General features: G+C 38.1%; 1 protein-coding gene across 2 annotated transcripts in view; it reads left to right on the top strand.

Moving 5' to 3' along the window:
- The window catches only part of EPB41L4A (erythrocyte membrane protein band 4.1 like 4A), a 119,044-nt gene that overhangs the window by 66,961 nt on the left and 36,792 nt on the right, over positions 1-15,291 (top strand). Inside the window, exons 8-12 of one of the 2 annotated variants that reach the window (XM_066569103.1) lie at positions 1,139-1,227; positions 1,604-1,667; positions 10,968-11,059; positions 11,993-12,064; positions 14,486-14,598. In XM_066569103.1, the coding sequence (XP_066425200.1) occupies positions 1,139-1,227; positions 1,604-1,667; positions 10,968-11,059; positions 11,993-12,064; positions 14,486-14,598 (430 nt within the window). Of the gene's footprint in view, positions 1-1,138; positions 1,228-1,603; positions 1,668-10,967; positions 11,060-11,992; positions 12,071-14,485; positions 14,599-15,291 lie in introns of both variants that reach the window. The other variant, XM_066569101.1, reaches the window with a different exon arrangement.

The raw sequence follows: 15,291 nt of genomic DNA, 5'->3' as shown, positions 1-15,291 counted from the left end.
GCTGGACCAAAGGTGGCAGCTGTGGCGTTTTACCCCAGAGACACCTTTGGCCAGCTGGATGCTGCAGCTGGGCACTCACAACAAATCCAGGCAAAGTAGGAACTCAATTTACCTCTGGTAGAAAAGGTTCAGGCGATGGTGAAGAGAAAAGGAGCGGGTTCTATTGTAGAGTCTTAATCCAGAGTTTTATTTTAGGGTGGTAGACCTCTGAATGTGGTAACAGCTCGCAATAGAACCCTGGACCCCCGGGGACAGGGGGAGGGAAGGGACAGGTGAGGCACCAACCAGGTGTGAGGAGAGGAAGTCTCAAGGGATACAGACACTTGGACAGGCCAATGAGCCCAGACCTGAGGGGCATCTTTTGAACTTCTGCCAAACACACGATGCCCTTGCTGGAATGTTAAGATTGATGGACAGCTCTTAGGCAGGAGGGCAAAAGGGGGAGGGGGAAGGTTGGCATACCTGGGGGGGTTGGGATAGGTGAAACAGGAAATCACACTGCAACATTCTGCCAATCAGCAGCAGGGCTTTCACCCTGTTCTCACCCAGTACAGTTTGAAATTTGTATCCTGACTTCAGGAATGGTTTCCTTCAGAGGAGTTGATGCATGTGGCTGTTCCCTGCATATCATTGCCCTTTCTGAACAACAAAAACAAATCTTGACTCTCCCAAAGGAGCTACTTCACTTGGAGGCAGCAGCAGCTGACACTATTTTAGGAGGGAGAAGGCAGCTGTGTGGTTCTATTATAGGTCAGAAAATCACTATTTACTTTCAGCTGAAAGTTGGGTTATCTATTGCATTCATGCCTGAATAAGGAGTTCAGGTTCTGAGTTTTGGCCATTTGCCAAATAGCAAAAGTTAATTCCGTAAGAAAGCAAAAAAAAAAAAGGTATTTTTGTTTTTCACCATGGTATGAAATTCCCTTCTTTCCTCTTACTGCCATTCTTTCTTGCCTCTTTTCCCCCAGTTCTACAAATTTTCATATAGAAGCTTTCATAACTAGATCAAGTACTATTTTTCTATTTGTACAGAGTGAAACAGTATATTCAAGTCACCAGGATGAATTTCTCACTGGATCTCACTGATACTGTGATTCTGCTTGTAACTGTATGAATGACATAGATTTTTATTTTCTAGGGTGAAAACAAATCTGAATACTTTTTAGGATTAACACCCATAGGAGTTGTTGTCTACAAGAATAAAAAACAAGTAGGAAAGTATTTCTGGTATGTACTATTCAATTGTGCAGTCTGCACTAAAACAATAACAATGTTGTATGGATGTCTACAATTTGTGGTATCTATTTAAAAGTTTAATCATAGCAATATCAAAAAATTATACATAGAATTATTAATATTTCTTTGGATGATGCAGATTTTTAATTCTTTGATACTCCAGGTGATAGATCATTTTTACCATACTCATGCTGAAATGTTTACATGTCACTAATTGTCTGCTGACATCTAGGGCATACCTGAAAAATAAATCTACCTGTGAATTTTTTTTTGTCTTTGTATGCAAATGTATACAACTTTATATCTTACTACACATGAAATTAAAAGGTCATGAAGTTTGGTCTGTCTTTTTTTCTCAATATTACAGGCCTAGAATTACGAAAGTTCACTTCAAGGAAACACAGTTTGAACTTCGAGTCCTGGGAAAAGATGTAAGTTTTCATTTAGGCCTGAAAAGATCAAAAAAATAATTTTAGGTCTAATGAAGGTGGAAATTTAGTGTGTCTGTGGAAGTCTAATTGGTTTTATTGAAATTTACTGTATGAAACCAAATGTAGGTGAAGGGAACCTCACAAAGCTGTCAGGCACAAAACAGGGAGCCATCTTGTATAGCTTGAAACCCATTTGTCAGAGTTTATCATCACTTTGCACTTAGACCATTTGAGAGAAAACAATGTTGGTTCTAGTGGGGCAAGGACAGCAGGTTGATAGGAAGAGAGGAGGTTTTAAGATGCAGTAAGTAAAAAAAAAAAAAAAAATTATCTCCTACAAAGCATGTGGAATAGGGAGAGGAGGAGACTGTTGAGAATGTAGGAAAAGATAATGACATGCAATAAAAAACATAGTTGCAATCAGTTTGTGATTTTTGCTGTCTGGTTTAGTTAAAAATTTAGTTAGACATGAAAGTTTATAGTTTCATAAGGACTGATAGTTAATAGTTTTAAATTATATTAACCTGCTGGCAAAAATCCCCTTTACTGTTTATCTATGTATTTTTGTTCATCCTTGTAATGGTTGTCAGTCTCATCCATGGTTTTTCCATGAGGACATTTGTCTTGCTCCTGTTGTGGACAGCATTTCTGGTGTCTCTGCAGATGTCTTGGCAAATCTCTCTTTTGTTACTCCCAAGTGGCTTGTTTATATTTGGTGTGGTAATCTATGGGAATTTTATTTCTGAAGGTGTGTTTGTTGAAATAGGAGAGTTATTTAAAGGCTGGCGGAAGGTTGGGAAAACTTTTCACCATGTTTCATGTAAAGGGTGAGTGATAGTTCATGTACAAACAAGTCTGAGTTTGACTTGGAGTGAATTGCTTGGAAGTGAATGAAGTTGTAGCTTCTCTTTGGTGCCACATTTCCACAGTTTTCTTTTAACCATATGGAATTGCAAAGGCTTAGCATGCTAAGTAGAAAAACCTGGAAGGTTTTGGAAAAGTTGAGGCTGTGAATATTGACAGCTAGTGAACTCTTACCATTGTGATCATAAGGCAAACATTTTGACAGAACTTGGTAGTTTCAAGCCTTGACAGGTATTTCTAGGAATTGTTGGGTAGAACAGTAAGTACAGAGGTGTGTACCTTCACTAAATTTGCCTTTGCAACTAATACTAATCTGAAGTATTTCTACAGCACTTCATATCCTAACAAGAGCAGGAAAGGCCAAAATGGCATAGAGAAATCTTCTTTTTCCCTTTTTTACCAGTCTGGGGGTACTTTGAACAAAATTATATATTGGAATAAGCAGACAGCAACCTCAGTCTCTGGATTAAAGTTGTCATAACAATTTATGCTGTTCTACACAGAGGAGGAAAAGCTCATCAGTGTATTCATGTATGTTCCAATACTCCAAAAAATCTGTTTCACTAATTTATTTTATTCCTCTTGTGTTTTTTTTTAATAAATGCTATCACTTTGTCCTCCCACATGACACATGAGTATATTACAGGAGAGTAAATATCCATCCTGCCTCCTGTAATATAATTTTACAGTCCAGGGAATTGATACTTTCCTTGTATCAGATGTGGTATACTAAGTCTGGAATGTCTGTTCCAGTTAGTTGTAGAGAGCTCCACAAGAGATTAGGGAGGAGTAAAAATAATGGGGGTTTTCCAATGTCTTTAAGTTGAACTATATGTCATAAAGTGAAGGAGCTAACACCATGTAACAGAAGAGATTATTTCTGGGTGAACTGAGTGTTTTTCTTTTCCATATGTTGTAAAAACTCTCTGCAGAGTGGGTTTTATCTGTGTTTACACACACACCAGCTCCCCTTATTCACACTGACTGTCACCTTTCACTGCACATAAAGAGGAAACTGTGAGTGCCTTTAGTACCAGAAAAGCTCTTCCCCTGGATAGAGTTACTTGTGGTAACTTCTTTGTTGTTGCTTGCTGAGATTGGTGTGACATTTTTGCAACCATGCCAGAAGAATCTGTGTATTTCTGACTAGGTGGGTGGAAATGGATATCTTATCTTCTTGACAGATGACAGTCTAAGTGTACAAGTCCATGCCTTCAGACTACCTAAACCTCGCTGTTGTCTGTGTGAGCCAAACCTATGGCTGTTCATTCTCTTGTTTACATTGCTTCACTTTTAATAAACTTGATGCTTACTGAGCAGAACATGCTATTGCTTAGTGTCCTACAATAAAGTAAGCCGCTTTGCCTTTTCTGTTTTGTAGTGTAACCTCTTGTACTTCTTCATATCTCTTCCATGAGAATAATTCCCGTATATTTAGCTGCCTCATATTTTTTTTCCTGCACACCTGTTGCTGTTGTTTACAAGCATGACCATCAGTACTTTGGTTCTATCTTTCACTATTTTGCTTGTATTATATATTTTTTCCCTTAGGTCATTGTTGTTGCCCCCTCATAAACAAAATATTGCCTTTCATATTTGGCCATCCATGGACATGTGAGACTGAAGCTCTTTTTCAGTGGTGTTAATAATTGAATCAGTGTTTAATTGTCCTCCTGTGTGAATCCATGCTGTGAATTCTGAGCTATAAAGGCGTTAGGTCCTCCCTGGCACCTCTAAGCATCAGCATGAAATGAGGAACCCTTCCCCTGCAAAGGCTTCACATGTTCACATTCCCTAAACATGACATAAAATAGCCAAGAATTTTTGAAGATTAAAGAAGTTTATTTCTTAGAAAACTGAGAAATTCATCTAATGCCTGTGCACAGTTCCTGGCAGCATGTCTGTGGAGCAACCATACTGGAAACAATTCAGTAACACAGGTGGCTGCCAAAGCCCTCCCCTCTCCACCAGCAAAGCAGAGCTTGGTCACAATGGATGCTCTGTGTGGAAGTGAGTAGTGTAAGGGGTGCCCAGCATACCTCCTGTGATTCCCCATGTGAGGAGCACAGCCTGCTTCCTAGATTTCTCTGTCAACTAGGGAATGAAAGGAAACAGAGAAAAACATGCTGTGATAGACTGTGTAGGCTGGGAATGTAAATGCGATAATAGGCAGGAGTGAGAGATGAAGAGTTTTTTTGCCTGTAGGTACCAAGTACTTTTGTGCTGTTCCCTGCACTCTGGTGCTGTTTGGTGTAACTGAGCCTTTTACTTCAGTTGCTCTGTGTCTGAACATGCACGTGAATGATTTCACTCCTTAGCAGGGTTTATGCAAAACTTCTGTTCTTACTTTTCCTGTTTCACAAAACAGAAAGAATTCAATGTGCAAAACACTGGCTTTCATCATTTTTCATGTAAGAGAAAGGCCTTTTTGAATTCTGAAATTTTTATTTCAAGAGATCTTGGAATTTGGGTATTTTTGAGTCAAAACAATCTCTCAATCTGTGCAGTTAAAGATTATTTCCACATTTTTGTGTGTTCCCCTGCAGTCTTCCATATTCAGATGAATTCACAAGGTGAAATTGGTAATGACTCTTTAGGAACAGCACCAGCCACTGATGCAAGTCCAAAGTACATAATCCTCCCCATTTTGTGTGGCTGAAACTTGTATAAACACAAATTTTTTTTTGTTATTTTAAATAGTCCAGAAAACACTGTAAATATGCTTTATCTGTTTAATCTGCTTCTCATTAGTCTCATTAGTCTGAAAAATAATTATGTTAATAAGGTGGTTCTGCTGTACCCCTTCTTTTTCTATCAAATGCTGTATTCTGTCTTGAGTTACAAATTCCAGCTAGGAACTTTTAATTTGATTTATAGTTCCTGCAGCTTCTTGGGAAGATTGAACAGGATTTGAAGATATGTTACTCTCACTCTTAAGTCAAATTTATTGTATGTGTAGTTTCCAAACAAAAATAGCGGTTTGATTTTTCTTATGATTTAGGAATTGCAAATGACTTTTGTATCATTTGCATTTGCACCCACTTAGCTCAGAGTGATAATAAAGGGTGGAGGTGAACAAGCCCAGTGATATTCATATATCATATTAAACAGTTTTGGCTTGTTTTGGTTGCTTGCGGGTTTTCCTGTCTTTTCTTAATTGCTTTTTGAGCCATCATAGAAGGACTGTACGATTGGTTCAAGGCCTGCATAAAATTAAATTCACTGACACTAAGGTGATACTGTCAGCTTTCTTTAATTCTCCCTTAGTGTTTTTGAATTGCTGTAATTGCTGTAAAGCTGAGATATGTTTGTTTCAATGTTGACATGCAACTGGCACAGCTTTTTCAATTTTAATTGCCTACTTGGTATCATTTTCCTAAAGACTGACCTTGTGTAACCAGTAATAGTACATTGTTTGTTACATAAGCTGTGATTTGTCTGCATATGTCTATATATAAAGACAGAATACTTCCTATTGGAATTTAGTGCTGATGGTACCCAGGTATGTGCCTAAGAATAATTATTCTGGCAAAGAATAATGTTCTGAAGCAGTAGCTTCAGTGTTAATAATTCTGTTACATGTGCAGGTGTAGTATGTGTATGTGCAAGTGTGTCCTGTAACAGGGCAAGATCCCTCCTTGTGTAGCATTAGCACTCACTGTGACTGGGAGGAGTGGTGTGTGTGATGGTATGGCTCCTAATGTGGTTTTGGGATTTTCTTCTTCATTTCTGAGCCTGCATTGCTGGGAGCCCATAAATGTCTTGTAAATTAAGGTAGCGAAGCCTGCTCTGCATCGGTGATTCTTGAATCATTTTTGCTCTGTGGGCAGGGTGAGTTCTCCCTGCAATGGGTGTAAATCTGCTGACAATGGCCTCTTATCCTGGGAGTAATCCATGAGCTCCAAGAACAAGGGATATTCTGGCCCTCAGAGAGAAGAGCTGTCATTTTAAGCGTGTGTCTTCTCTTCCAGGTCGAGCTGAGCTTGCCCTGCCGAGGAGCTGAGCTAGGTGGGCACAAAGCATCTCTGAGCCTGAAAGCTGTGTAATCAGGCTGGCGAGGCAAAGCAAGCAGGAAGATGTTTGCCAAGCACTCCTGAACTTTTGTACTAGTTCCAGAGGTGTTCTGTGCTTAGACAGAGCAATGACCCCTCTGACCTGTCTCCTTTGAAGGGTTTTGTAATACGCTTTTAATCTTCTGCCTGAGAGGCGTGGGTATTTAGGGTGCAGCACTGTTCCAGTTCCCAGCTCTCTAGTGGAGGTCTTAGAGGCCCTGCCAGATCAGTCTTCTGGCTGCTCTGGGAGCCAGCATAAAACAGGGAAGGGCTTCAGTGTCCGTCTGTGTATAAGTTTGTAGTGTAGACAAGCTATCTGCATCCACTGTGCTAGTCTCTCTCTCCTCCTCTGGTTAAAAATGGTGGTGAGGTACTAGCAGTATGAGCTGTAGCATGTTTTGGAGACTGCAGAACAAGTTTTCAAAGCACCTTAAAGGAGAGGGATATGTAATGTTCGTCCTCACATTTTTTGACAAAGGGTGTGTGCCTTGTCAGGGCTAGGAGAAGGCAGTCCCACAGCTTGGTTATTGCTGCAAGGGTCCTTTTGCAGCCTCTGGTCCCATCCTCCTGCCCCTCTCTTGCTCCTGCAAGTCACAGATGGGATTGAAAATAACCATACAAAAATAAGTGGTTTTCTACTTGTTTGATCAGCAAAATGGGCTTCCTGAAAGAGCAGACAAACACCAAAATGGTTCAAAGGAGAGAGATCTCCAGAGAGTGCAGAAGCTGGGACTGCTCTGGAAGGAGTTCATGATTTACAGTGCCTCACCTTTAGTACACTGGGCACTCTGAAAGCAGCAGGATGAGTAGCCAGGAGAAGCTTGTGTTGCACCAAAGAGCACTGAATGACTTTGGAAGTGTAATTTCCTATAAATAATTAGTAAAATTACAATAGGTCTTTATTTCTTTTGGTTCAGATATATAAGAATTATAAGCAAAACACCCAGCTAACACTAACTACCTGTAGGAAATTGCTATGTTCAAAATGCTAAAAATATTGTCTTTTATTGGGAACAAAAGGTCATGGTCTTAACAGAAAAGGCCATCTTTGCTTTACCAATATAAAAAATGTCATTCTCTTGGGGGAGAAATGTTAATCCAGAAAGGTATTGATGTTCTCAGTACTGATAACTTTTTATATAGGCATCTATGAATTGTCAGGGTAATCACTACTCTTACAAGCCTTAAATAGTCCTAAAACGAATATGGAGGAAGTCCTAAACCTGGCTGTGCTGTAAGCAGTGTCATACTGGACTTGGTTGCAGTAAGTTACAGAATAATTCCCAGATAACTGAGAAATGGTGAAAGAATTGTGAATTGTTTCCCCTTTGATGGGGTTGAGTATTTTAGGCTTTTTTTTTCTCTATATAGCACAATTTTCCCTCTCAATAGCACAATTTAATTGTGCTATTGAGTTATAGCAAGCATCAGTTTTGAGGCCATAGTTTTCAGACATATGGTTTTCCTTCAAATTTAAATAAATAAATAAATAAGACTGCGTGTGTTATCAGAAGGCTTGTTGGTCTGTCCTATCACTTTTAGGCAATTCTTTCATTTTCCAGATCTGAATTCCAGAAAGTTTTGGTAAATTGGATCTATAGGGTTATTATCCTCCTCTCACCTCCCCCCCCACCAGCCCTTCTATTTTTTGCCCTCCCTGAGTGCCATTGATTGCTGAATACTAAGTTTAGATGTTTCAGCATCATCAACATTTTTCTTACCAGCTAGGGTGAATTTTCTTCTGCCTTAGAAAATAATGCCTTCATATGATGGAATCAGTAATTTTTGCTGGTCAGATCTTTCTATGAAATGGCAGTATAACTATATGGTCCCTCTTACTGTCACTTACTGATTTTAATGTGTTTTCCTGCTGTTTGTTCTGTGTATGGGAAAGTTCTAAAATTGCAACTTAAAGAAGAAAAAATGGATGAATAGAGCTTTTTTCCTCAACAGAAATAGAACTTTTCCCCCAACTTTTTCCCACTGTCGTTGAATGCCAGTGGTATTCAAATTGGTCTAATAGTAAGATAAGGCAGAAACACCTTATTTTAAAAAGTCTCTTCAAAGAAAAAAAAAAAATCATACCTGTCTTCTCTTTGCCTCTCCCTTCCCACATACCAGAAACTCCTTCCTTTGAGATTATGTAATTAAATACATTTAAGTGCAACAGAGGATTCTTTGCCTAAAAGTAGGAGTAAACAAAGAAGGAGCAAGATCCTGCATATTAAAAGTGAGTCATTGAGTTATTTCCTAACAGAAGCTAAACTGATTCATCATATTGCATCAAGTTTGTAATACTACAATGCAGTTTGATATTATCCTTTTGAAGATGAGTTGTATGGGTTTATATGAAATCATATGAGATGACAGTCTAATATAGAAATTGTAATTTAAATTAAGTAATGAAATCCAAAGCTACTTTTCTGCTATGTGCAAAGTAAGCAAACACAAAGCACCACTTCATATGTTTTCTTTACAAGTTTTACAATGTAAAATGCATTATGATTTTTCAGTGGGTAGACTCTTGTTTCTAGCCATCAGAGGAGAAAGAGCAATGTTGTTACTCTAGAAGAGTCCATGATAAATTGAGTTTTCTCCTTGACTATTTTCAAGATTTTTCAGGAAGCCTTTACTTTTCATGAATTAAAGTTATTTTGTCTATAAGTTAAACCACTTGTGAATCCTGCAGAGGGATGATGATCCCTATCAGACCTGAGGAACTTTGGGAATATATTTATTGGAGCTATCTATTTCTATTTTATGCATATTTATATATATATGCTTATATTTATGTACTACAAAGTAATTTTATGATATACACAGCAGTATCAGATGAATCCTAGGTTTCAACATTCTTGGTGGTCATTGTCTTACTGTACTGCCTGTGTTATTTTCTCTTGCCATGGAGAGTAAAATGTGCTTTTGATGGAAGACCAGAGAATTATTTTAATTCCTTGCCTGTTCCATGGCACTGTTCCAACCAGACATTTAACTAAAATAAGGCATGGGAGAAAATAAGCTCATGTATAATGTTTTTTGGTTGTTTTTTTTTTTTTGGTCAGGGAATGAAATCTCTATTATTCTAACCACAGGTGCAAAATTCTGTTGTTTTGCTGTTATTTGTTTCAAGGTGAAGGAAAAGCTACTTGAGGAGGTAATTTGTGGTTTTGTGAGGCTGCTTGACAGCTGTTAATGGGGATATAACTGGATTTTTGTTAAAGTTATAGGTGAAATTTTGAATTCTACAGAACATAGAGAATTAATTCACAGTTTGCAAGGTGCTTGCAGATAATAATAAACGACAATAAATCAGGAGAGGGAGAAACTTGCCTGAGCTTTTTACTTGTGTACGCATGGCACTGGGGAAGTGTAAGTAACGCAGGGACATAGGTTGTTCAAAATCAGCTGCTGAAGGTGGTGTGAATCACACCTCCTTTGTAACTCACACCTTGCTAAAACAGTTTGAGACTCAATTTTGTTACAGGGGGTGTCATACCATGCTGAGCTCTCACACTGACATCACTGGGATTGCTCATTCTTCGTGCAAATCACAGCTGAAACACCAAGTGCTTGAGTTCACCAAGTGAAAAATAGATAGAAGGGTATTTTTTGTGAACACATCTGAGTGTTTAGCTTGTTGAAAACCAGCACTGTGATGTATCTGTTGCTTCTCCTTTTCTGTTGGAAGTATTTCATAGTTTGTATGTGTCCCACTTCTCTTTTCTCTGCCAGTTTCCAGAGTTTGGCTTTTAAGCTTGGTATATGCTTTTGTTCCGGCTGTTGTTGTCTTCCTTAAGAGATTTTAAGTTGGGTTTTAAGACTTTCAACTTTTTCTCAACATTTTGAATTATTCAGAAGTTAGCTTTCTTTAAAAAAGAAACTTCTTCCCTTCTTCAGTATTCTTTTCTCCTCAGGTTTACCTTGGCCTGTTTTGTGTGTTTCCTCTGTCATTGCTTCATAATAGTTTATAACAGATCATGACCTCCTTTCTTTCTTTCATTTATTCCTGCCTTTTTTTATACTGTTAACCAGAATATTTTTGATTGACATCTGAGCTGCCATTTTAGAAAACATCAGAAACTTAATTTTTTAAAAAAAACCAACTTGTATTTTATTAGGAAAACTTGTGGTTTTTTTAGGAAAGAAGATGTGTATGAACAAATGAACATAAGTGTTTCAATAATCTCTTTTCTCTATTTTTCAAAAAGAAAAACAATTTTAAATGAAGAATTCTACAGAATTATAGAACTTGCTTTTGTTTGTGCTGATTTCTTTTCTTGCATGGACTGACATGCAATGGCTGGTTCTTGTGTTCCGTAAATGAGATTCACTCCAATGGCAGGATCCCCCATAAGAGCATTAATTTGTTTTGTTTTGTCTTTAGTGCAATGAAACTTCCTTCTTTTTTGAAGCACGTAACAAGGTCACATGCAAACATCTCTGGAAATGTTGCGTAGAGCACCATACATTTTTCAGGTGAGTGATGCAGAAGTTAGGTTGTGTTTTCCATAGGGCCACTACACTGAGTGGGAGCCTTGTTGTACCTGCAGAGTGGTGCAACAAAGGCTTGCTGCCTGGAAACGTATTTGTGCTCTTGGTTATAGAATGCTTTTAAAAGCCAAAACCTTTTCTTACAGTGATGTGAAACAACGTTTTTAAAATTTGGTAGTTTGGTGGTTTCTTTTATCTTAGCACTCTTTTCTAAACAGTACTTGAGATTGTGTAGAGTAGACTTTATCAGAAAGATGGCAGGATTTAAGTTGCCAAATAGATTTGGATGTATTTGATCATCAGATTTTCTGTAGCAGCATTGGCTTGAGGGAGGCCTTTGGAATTCAGACATTACTATTTTCTACCATGCACAGAAATATATATATATATATATATATATGTATTAATAGAAATTCATTGAATTTCCATAACATTTTGCTTACTTACTGAGGTGTATAAAATCTTCTCAGTACTGCACATCTCAAAGCACTTGCAAAAAACACCACGAGAAATGTGCTAAGGTGTGTAACTGGGAATTGGTGGATGGAATCCTCGGGGCTTCCTTTAGCAGTGCTGTAAATGAGTGAATTGAGAATCCCTCCTGCAGTCTCACTACTGTGTCAGGGTGGATTTGCCTTCTCCCAAAATTAGGTGAAAGGCTGCTGGTGCCAGCAATTTACACTTGACTCTGAAATAAAGAGGTGTGTAGTCAAAATAGGGGGGACAAACAGGTGTCTTTGGGAGACTCTCAACCCCATAAGAATCTGTCCAGTGGTAGGGATGAAGAGGAACTTGCAGAAAAAATAATATTTTTTTTGAGCCCAAATTTGTATTGTTTTTTCTTGACTTGGGAAGGAGACTATAATTCAGACCTATCTTTGCAACTTACTCTGTTATTTTATTTTTCAAACTACACAGGGTGCCAGAAAATGAATCAAACTCTCTGTCAAGAAAAGTCAGCAAGTTTGGATCCATAGGTTATAAACATCGGTACAGGTGAATTTGTTTGATTGTTTAAAACTTCAGTTCATTCCTTCTTCATTCCTTTTCTCCTCTTTCCTTCCAGTGAAAGAAAACCACCACCCAGAATATGACCCAGCAGAGTTCTGAAGATGAAAGATGAATCAGGGCCATTTTAACAGACTGTCTTTGGGAGCTTGAAAATTTTGGGACAAATGTTTCTTCTTCAGATCCCCAGAATGGGTTGAGGCTTGCTATAGTCTGTATTCAAAGTGGGAGTAGCTTTGACAATTCTCTAAATCATTATCTCCTTATAAGTCCTGATGTTTATGTCCTAAAGAGGTTTTCCTGACAGCTGGGGAATACCAAAATGAGTGTCTATCTTCTCTGACTTGAATAGGTGACAATATCGGATGAATGTTCAAGGCTCTAAACTTTGAAAGATGCTGTAACTTGAAATTAAGGATGGATAAGGAGCACTGTTTCCACTATCATGCAAGAATTAAGTGGATCATAATCATCAGTAAGGTTGATAATCATTTGTTAGGCAAATCTTTGTCATTCTGCCTTTTTCCTAATGCAGATTGAGTTATCCCACTCTCTATCATGATCCAGATTCTCCTTGCTGTGGACAACAGGGCAATGATTTTCCTGCCTTTTTTGTTTGTAGTGGATCCTGGCCTGCATTATCCCATCTGGGATAATGGGTAGGAGCTCACTGATTCCTGCCAGAGTACTGCAGATGAGTTTTTTCAGTTGGATCACTTCAGCAGATTGGAGCAGGGCACTGGTCCTGGGGAGGAGAAAGCTTTGTACTGGCAAGAACTTTTCAATCAATTAAAAAAACGATGCCATAAAGCAGTTAACTGTGTTTGAGCTATGGCTCTTGGTGGTGCAGTTCAGTTCATCTTCCTGTTTTAATAAATGTCATGGGTGATAAGTGATCAGGCATGCCATGTTGGGATGATGGTCATAACTGACAATTTTGGTTGTCTTCCCTTTTTGTCTTTGGTCCCCCACTGTATCATCAAAAGCAGTGATAGTGTTATGTGTCTGTACACATCATTAGCTCAGAGCAGAAGCCATAATCCCATTGTTTTTCTGGGTAAGTGGGGGGACCGTAATATTTTCATTTGTCTTGTGGTATTGTGTTTTTAATGTTGTTCTGTTTTGTTTGTTTGTTTGTTTTTGGTTTTCTTCTTATTTCTTTTTTTTTTTGCTAAATCTTTTAGAGATGTCTCATTGTGTGTCAGTTTTCAGGAAGGCAATTTTTTTGTCTTAAGATCAGATGCTTTGGAGGTGGAGGTGCTTAGTGGGGGTGGAAAGTCCTATTCCCAGATGTTTGTTAAAATTGCTTCTGGAATTTGCAGTACTATCATGGTTGCCAACCTTAAAAGTTGAGCAGATGAGTTTTTTGGCTAACTTGGGAGCATTCTATAAACTAACTACATAAACAAAAAAAAATTACATCAGTACTGTGATGTAGGATTAGGATTTGAGATTTTTTTTGTCCTTCAATTCTTTTATAATTTTGAAAACATTGAAATTCTGCAGTGCTGAATATCTATGAAGGGCTACTGGTGAAAATATTATCAGTATTTCATGGAGTCTATTCACATAATTCAGAAAATCTGCATAAGTAACTCCTGTATAGTTGCTTAGTACTTTCTAGTACAATCATTTTACTTCACAATGATCAAACTTCAGGTGTTAAGGAATTAATAGTGACAATTACTTCTCTTGTGTAATAAGTTTCCAGGAACAAATACAGAGTTTTGGGGAGGAATATGAATTTTAGATTTCTGTTATGACCACAATATTCTGTTTAGTCACACTGAGAAGAATATTAAAATGAGTATAAAAGAATTAATTTAAACTTAATAATTTACTTCAATGGTGCAGTGAAGGAAAACCTTACTGTAAACAAGAATCAAGACTTTTACTCAATTTGTTGTCATCTGGGGCTGTGCTAGTGAGAGTCCTTTATTACAGTTTGTTTTGCAGTCTTTCAGGTTGTCATTCCACATGCCAGAGGAGTAGCCCCTGACTGACTGGAACTGAACAATATTAAATATGTGTAAACAATATTAAACATGTTTTCCTGGGAGGAAACTTGCAGAAAAAGGTCAGGAAGAAATAATATTACTTAAGAAAGTCGTATGTTAGAATATTCTAGGTTAGAAAAGGTCATGCTATCTTAAGCTATTCCTAACAAAAAGCATTTTGTTTTAGTGGCATATCTCCACTTGGAAATGCCAAATATAGGAGTGGTTGGCACAATCTGTTGATGATTTTGCCAGTGACTGATTCAAAACAAAATTCGGGTTAGTGCCACTCAACAGGAGAACGAGAAGTGGGGTGACAAGTTAACAGCATGTTTTTTTTTCAGTCTAAGGATCCTGTTGGATAACTTTCCCAAGTGTTTTCTCATGATTTTATTGTGTTTTGAAGTGGAAAAACATCTTTGCGAATGACGAGAGACCCTTCTGTACAGCTTCCGCGGCCTGACCAGAGCATTGAAAGAAGTCGCAGTAAGACTTACCCCAAAAGAGCACAACAGACAGGTAGGTCCTTCTCTACTGACCTTGGGGCAGATGTCTTCTTTTTTTGGTTCATTTAGTCATCATGAGGTGACTCAGAACTGCTGCAGTGTCCTTGAGGTTCTCTCAGAATGGATTCTGTGTTTTGCTTTCAGTCAGTATTTATATCTAAGGTTAACAGGATATGAAACCTCCAGCTTTCCAGATAAAAGAAAAGAGTTTCTGTGGATTAATGAGGATAAGCCCCCATGTGTGTAGATCTAATGTAAAGGTTGAAAGGGAAGTTTGAAAACAGGCAGTGTGAACATGTTTTTTTCCTCTAGAGACCTATCTCTTGCAAACGAATTTTATACCTTTGTCTCTTGGTTAGTAGCCCATTGTTCGGCCTGTCTGACCCAGGGTGTCACTTTTTGCACCATCTTCCCATTTCAAGGACAGTATCCCTTTATTTTGATATTAAGTGGAACAGTAGTTAGTGCCATGAAATTTTAACATGCTTCAGATGTGTGAGCTGGAAATCTGTTCTGCATGTGGAGGCTGTCATGGCAAGCTGGAAGATTTCACAGGTGTTAGAGGAGATAGGATTAAGGATCACAGAATTCATGCCCTAGATAATGGATGCTTCCTGAAATTTAGTAATAGAGATGTCAAGCTCCGGGTCTATATATGATTACATGGGTATTGCTTAGCTTCATCTATGACAAGAAGGCAGACACG

The sequence above is a fragment of the Molothrus aeneus genome, chromosome Z (assembly GCF_037042795.1).
Source record: "Molothrus aeneus isolate 106 chromosome Z, BPBGC_Maene_1.0, whole genome shotgun sequence".
Taxonomy (NCBI): Eukaryota; Metazoa; Chordata; class Aves; order Passeriformes; family Icteridae; genus Molothrus; species Molothrus aeneus.
This window is presented reverse-complemented; position numbering and strand designations above follow the sequence as displayed.